This window comes from Ictalurus furcatus, chromosome 27 (assembly GCF_023375685.1).
Source record: "Ictalurus furcatus strain D&B chromosome 27, Billie_1.0, whole genome shotgun sequence".
Lineage (NCBI taxonomy): Eukaryota > Metazoa > Chordata > Actinopteri > Siluriformes > Ictaluridae > Ictalurus > Ictalurus furcatus.
In genome coordinates this window covers 5121265-5127890 of record NC_071281.1, presented here as the reverse complement: position 1 = coordinate 5127890, position 6626 = coordinate 5121265, and the positions used below count along the sequence as shown (strand labels likewise).

General features: G+C 47.9%; 1 protein-coding gene across 2 annotated transcripts; it reads left to right on the top strand.

The window, feature by feature from the left end:
* Positions 1-36: 36 nt before the first annotated feature.
* On the top strand, positions 37-6189 carry trmt1 (tRNA methyltransferase 1). Of its 2 annotated transcripts, none has more exons than XM_053616674.1 (15): positions 37-176; positions 813-1236; positions 1414-1833; positions 1943-2058; positions 2242-2354; positions 2524-2672; positions 2803-2886; positions 3335-3404; positions 3582-3716; positions 3840-3925; positions 4080-4188; positions 5049-5125; positions 5216-5335; positions 5466-5580; positions 5713-6189. In XM_053616674.1, exons 2-15 carry the CDS (start codon positions 869-871, stop codon positions 5794-5796), a joined length of 2046 nt encoding a protein of 681 aa, XP_053472649.1. In that variant the 5' UTR covers positions 37-176; positions 813-868; the 3' UTR covers positions 5797-6189. The 2 variants fall into 2 exon arrangements, with proteins under 2 accessions (XP_053472649.1, XP_053472647.1); XM_053616672.1 differs by having other exon boundaries at positions 50-176; positions 757-1236.
* Positions 6190-6626: the final 437 nt, after the last annotated feature.

Sequence of the window (6626 nt, the reverse complement as noted above, 5' to 3'; positions counted from 1 at the left end):
ACACGAGGGCGCCTCCTGAGATAAATGCAGCTGCTCTTGTACACTATGTAGTACGGTAGTGTGCGGATGGGAACGCGGCCCGTGTAACTGTAAAGCTGCGCACAGAGCTGAGGACAGGGTTCAGTTCTATCTCTCCGGTTTGTTAAAGCGTGTGTTAGTGTGTTTACCTCAGCGGGGTGAGTGAATAAATATTTATCTGTTTTCTCATGATTGTTGAATACACTGACAGCTCTCCTGACTTTTAGCTTTGGAGCTAATGCTAGCTAGTTAGCCTGTGACCTAGCACATGTACTTCATGCACACTGTGAACCTTTAGTCTTTTATTCGTTTAATAATAGTTAAGTAAGCCGGAGTAACACTGAGCAGGAGATCAAACAGAAATAGAACATAAATAAAGTGTCATGACTTCCATTTTGTCTTTAGAACCAGAAGTTGACATTATCACTCAGCACTGAATCGATTCCCACAGAAATGTTTTGTAGGCTACAGGATTTTAGTTCCTGTACAGTCACAGACATGTTCAGGGTCGAGGTTGTTGTGTGATGGCTGTGATTTAGAAGAACCTGGTGAAAACTACATTTAGTGCTGAGACAGGTGAAATACGGAAATCCTCTGGAGTCACTTGTGTTTGGTACTCGATTCCGTGTAATTACAAAGGGTCGTTAAAACAATGAGTAGTACACTGAGGAAACCCTTGAGTAAACTTCTTGTGTGTGTGTGTGTGTGTGTGTGTGTGTGTGTGTGTGTGAGAAACAGGTATATGCAGGTGAGGTGGGCGTTGTATACGGTTCTAACTGCACTGCGCTCCCCAGATTCACTCAGACGATTCGCACCCAGACAGATTCACTTCACCAGACGGTTCAAGGCGATGGAAACAGAGGGCGTGTCCCCTGACAGTGCAGCAGGGTGTGGTCTGAGACCCGGAGAGACGGTGGACATGTCCCCTGACAGTGCAGCAGGGTGTGGTCTGAGACCCGGAGAGACGGTGGGCGTGTCCCCTGACAGTGCGGCAGGGTGTGGTCTGAGACCCGGAGAGACAGTGGACGTGTCCCCTGACAGTGCGGCAGGGTGTGGTCTGAGACCTGGAGAGACGGTGGGCGTGTCCCCTGACAGTGCGGCAGGGTGTGGTCTGAGACCCGGAGAGACGGTGGTGAAGGAGGGGAAGGCGTCTGTCTTGTTTCCTGGCGCTAACCAGGTTTTCTACAACCCAGTCCAGGAGTTTAACAGAGATCTAACGTGAGGAACACACCATCAGCCTCTCAACATCTGACAGTTATGTGACCTTTTAGCTCCACCCACATCATGATGTGCTCTAATGACACAAGTACAGTTTATTAATGCTAGATAGTGAGTCGGTGAGGGGGTGGGGCTATAAGTCAGTATACTGAACTGTGTGTGCATGTGTGTGTGTAGGTGTGCAGTGATGACGGAGTTTACGCGAGAGACGCTGGCTCAGAGAGGAGTGCGCATCATCGTCCCTGGAGAGAAGGACAGAGTGGTGGTGTCCCTGACAGAGGAGGAGGAGAAGAACGGGAAAGAGACAGAACAGGCCGAGGAGAACAGAGGCGAGAGAAAGGGAGAAACGGTGCAGGAAGAGAGAAAGGAGGTGGAGTTTAAGACTGCAGCGGTTGGGGAGCGCTGTGAGGAGGGGCTGTGTGTGCTGGAGGGATTGGCTGCTTCAGGTCTCCGCTCAATCCGATTCGCTCTTGAGGTGCCGGGACTAAAACGGGTCACAGCCAATGACTTCTCGGCCAAAGCTGCTGACCTCATCACACGCAACACACACCACAACAATGTCGCACACCTGATGGAGACGCAGAACAGAGACGCCAGGTAACACACACACATACGCACACAGAGACAGATAGAGGGAGACAGACAGGTGGGCAGAGAGGCAGACAGACACACACATACTCTGGTAAACAGACAGATTTCCCCCCAGCATACTGATGTACGAAGCGAGAGGGAAGAACGCACGATATGATGTCATCGATCTGGATCCATATGGAAGCCCTGCCCCTTTCCTGGATGCTGCAGTTCAGGCTGTTAGTGAAGGAGGTGAGTCAAAGCCGGGCCATTTTCCCCAAATTCCTCCAGCTCCACTCTTCCTCCACTGTGTTTATATGCCTATTACGTGCATCTGTAAACGGCGTGCGATTGGCTAGCGTTCATTTCATGATGTCATCTGGGGTGTTTGGGACACAGCTGCGTGAGTCGTGAGTGTGCGTGTTGTTTCTGCAGGTCTCCTGTGTATCACTTGTACGGACATGGCCGTGATGGCAGGAAACAGCGGAGAGACGTGCTACAGCAAATACGGCTCCGTCTCCGTCAAATCCAAATACTGCCACGAGATGGTGAGACCACACACACGCACATGTATACACACACACACACCTGACTGACACGTACAGGGTGGGCGTGGCTGCAGGTGTCTTGAGTCAGGGTGTCACAGGGGGAGGGGTTTCGGTGAGGGATAGATCTGTGTGTAAGTGTGTACACACGCTTGTGTGTGTGTTTGTTGAGGCCCTGAGGATAATCTTGCACAGTCTGGATCAGCGTGCTAACGTGTATCAGCGCTACATCCAGCCCTTACTGAGCGTCAGTGTCGACTTCTACATCCGAGTGTTCGTCCGGGTCAGAACGGGTCAGGCTACTGTCAAGAACTCAGCCAGGTAACACATACACACTGTACACAAACATATTCTATGCACAAAACACACACACACTTTTACACTCCGATATGAATATGAGGCTAAAGGAACAAGTGTGTGTGTGTGTGTGTGTGTGTGTGTGTGTGTGTAGCAAGCAGGCATTGGTGTATAACTGTGTTGGCTGTGGAGCGTTTCACCTGCAGAGAATGGGCAAGAAAACAAGTCAGGGGAAAAAGTAAGTCTCTGTCTCTCTCTCTCTCGCACACACGTGTCTGAAGTTTGTACAGTGCTAAACTGCAGGATTTTTCTGTAAAATGCTGAGAAAGTCTCTGTTTAATCCATAACAGTGGTTTAGGGGTGGAGCTTTGTATGAGCTCCGATTGTGATATCAGCTTTGGACCAATCAGATCCCATATACAAATTATTAAGGATGTGGAAACGTTTAGCTACAGAACCTGCATGGTAAAAAAAAAAAGTATTAAAGTTAGCTAATGTTAGTGATTTTAGTCCAATATGAATTGCAGGAGAACATGAGGGTGTGTCATAATTTGCATAATCATGTATATTCATGATCTGGGTGTTTTTAGTGAAGTTAAATGTGTAGAGATGTTGCTTGGGAATCAGGAACTATTTGATTTAACTGTGTGTGTGTGTGTGTGTGTGTGTGTGTGTGTGTGAGACAGTATGAAGTACTCAGCTGCTACAGGACCTCCTGTTGGAGAATTGTGTCCACACTGTGGTCAGAGACATCAGGTCTGATACACACACTAATAATAATAATAATAATAATATACATTCCATCTATGATCTTTATCAGCCTGTTGGCTCCGCCCCTTTTAACTGCAACATCCAATCCGAGCACAGGAATGGTTAAGGTAATTTGTGTGAATTAGCTCACTGATACGAGATGTTTGTGGTGTGTGTTGTTAGCTTGGAGGTCCGATCTGGGCAGAGCCGATCCACGATGTTGGGTTTGTTCAGAAAGTTCTGAGAGCGGTTTCGGGAAACCCATCTCGCTTCGGTACGTCCAAACGCATCGAGGGAGTTCTCAGCATGGTGACTGAGGTCAGTCAGGACATTACTACTGTGTGTGTGTGTGTGTGCGCAGAAGTTCAGACATGGTGACTGATCAGCACAGGGAATTAGACTGAGAGGAAATAAATAAATGAGTGTGATGTTCTTGTACAGGAGCTTCAGGATGTTCCTCTGTACTATGTCCTGGATCAACTGAGCAGCACCATCCACTGTAACACACCCTCCATGCTGCAGTTCAGGTAGCACACACACACACACACACACACACACACACACACATACTCTTACCTAGCCTGGCTGTGCTCCTCCTCTGTTGGTTGCCGTGGTGTTGATGCTGATAATGGCAGTGATGATGATGATGATGATGATGGTGATGAAGATCGCTCTCTGTAGGTCAGCGGTGTTGAATGCAGGTTACAGAGTATCTCTGTCTCACGCATGTAAGAATGCAGTGAAGACCAACGCTCCTGCTGCAGTCTTGTGGGACATCATGCGTTGCTGGGTCAGTGTTCCCTGCACCCTGCTCCCTACCCCCAACACTCTACTCCTACACCCTGCTCCTGAACCCTGCTCCTGAACCCTGCTCCTACACCCTGCTCCTACACCCTGCTCCTACACCCTGCTCCTACACCCTGCTCCCTACACCCTGCTCCCTACACTCTACCCTCTACTCCTAGCCCCTACCCCAACACTCTACTCCTACACCCTGCCCGCTACACTCTACTCCTGCTCCCTACACCCTGGTCCCTACCCTCTACTCCTAGCCCCTACCCCCAACACTCTACTCCTACCCCCTGCTCCCTACCCTCTACTCCTACACCCTGGTCCCTACCCTCTACTCCTAGCCCCTACCCTCTACTCCTAGCCCCTACCCCCAACACTCTACTCCTACACTCAACCCCTACCCCCTGCTCCATACACTCTACCCCTACACCCTGCTCCCTACCCTCTACTCCTACACCCTGGTCCCTACCCTCTACTCCTAGCCCCTACCCTCTACTCCTAGCCCCTACCCCCAACACTCTACTCCAACACTCTACTCCTAGCCCCTACCCTCTACTCCTAGCCCCTACCCCCAACACTCTACTCCTACACTCAACCCCTACCCCCTGCTCCATACACTCTACCCCTACACCCTGCTCCCTACCCTCTACTCCTACCCCCTGCTCCCTACACTCTACTCCCTACCCTCTACTCCTACCCCCTACCCTCTACTCTTACATCATGCTACATTATTCTTATCATTATAACATTCTACAAACACCATCATCAATCCACTGTGGGCGTGTCCCAAACCACATGCCCTAATACATATGTTACACTGTGGTGTGTGTGTGTGTGTGTGTGTGTGTGTGTGTGTAGGAGAAGAAGAACCCGGTGAAGAGGGAGAGGTTATCAGAGACGAGTCCAGCGTACCGTATTCTCTCCACAGAACCCACGTGAGAACTTAACACACACTCCATTAATTACCTAATAACTTCTATCTCACTCACTCACTCACAGTACCGCTGCTCTGTGCTGTGTTTCAGTGTTCAGGCGTGTTTTGACGTGAGGGACGATGCGAATCCTCAGTCACGTAAACGTCACCTAACGCGCTTCCAGGAGAATCCACAGGCTAACTGGGGTCCTAAAGCTCGCGCCAACTCCGGGTCAGTGTGCACGCACGCAGTTAAATACAGCCATAACACTGCTTAATGCTGTTCACTTGAGGGCTCATGACATTGTTTGATGATGTCAGCAGCGTGTGGTGTGTGTGTGTGTGTGTGTGTGTGTATATAGAGGTGGCATCTCCTCTGATCTGGAGGACAAGAGGAAGAAGTTTCAGGGCAAAAGGAAGAACCAGATCACAGATTCCTCTCAGCTCAAAAGCCTCCCCTGCAAGAAATTCCGCAAGGTGACGATCATCACCTCCATAAAAACATTACACCTGAACAATATCTAGTGTTTGCTTAGTGAATATTAATGAGGGTGTAATGAATATTAATGAGTCTGCTGTGAATAGTGAGAATGTATATTGTCTCTGTAGGGAACCTGTACATATGGAGAGCAGTGTTGTTACTCCCATGATGCCGAGCAGCAGGAGCCTGGAGCAGGAGCGCGGATGCCATGATGATAGCTGTACTTAATGTTTACAGTGATGTGTATCAGAGCACCTGAGCTGGTCACATGGTGATGTAGTGGAAAGCTGATTGGTTAGTGAGAGTGAGAGGAGTGCTAGGTCCTAAAGGAAGTTATTTTTGTTGTTGTTTTTATGGTTTTTTTTATTACGAGATGAAGTGTTAAAAGCTGAGAGAGGACAGAGTAAATCTCCCTTGTTTGTGTTCCGCTCCTTCACTCCGCCATCACCGTGCAGCTGGAGTTGTGGGATATTATTTTACTGTATTGTTTTATTTTTGCCTGGTGATTAAACTCTCAGCGAACAATAAGGAACGCTCTTATTTTAATCTACACTCAGAGCTGCTTTATAATTCTAGTATTATAATAAAGAGATGATTTCATGTGATATTTGAACTCAATTTATGATTGAATTAAATATATACACAGTATGATGGAAGAAGTATGGGAATGGACAGTTCCAGAATTATTGGCACCCTCGGTAAAGCTGGGTAGATAAAGGATATGAACATGTTTAGTTTTCTTGGAATTAAATAAAAAAAGTTTTTTTTTCAATGAAGATGAAAATACTTAAGGGTGTGTGTGTGTGTGTGTGTCGTGCGAGTCTCAGCTGTGTGTTCAGAAAGAACTGAAGAGAAGTGTGGGTTTAATTAATTACATCATGAATTTATTCATACCGTTTCCAAAAAAGTCTTAAAAAATATTACATCAACACTCGCATCAGAATTAAAGTTGTCCCTACAGTGAAGGGATGGAAAAAACATGAAAATTAAAAACCGTCAGCCACAAAATGCGCCAACATGACAAATAGCAGATCAGCGCAGG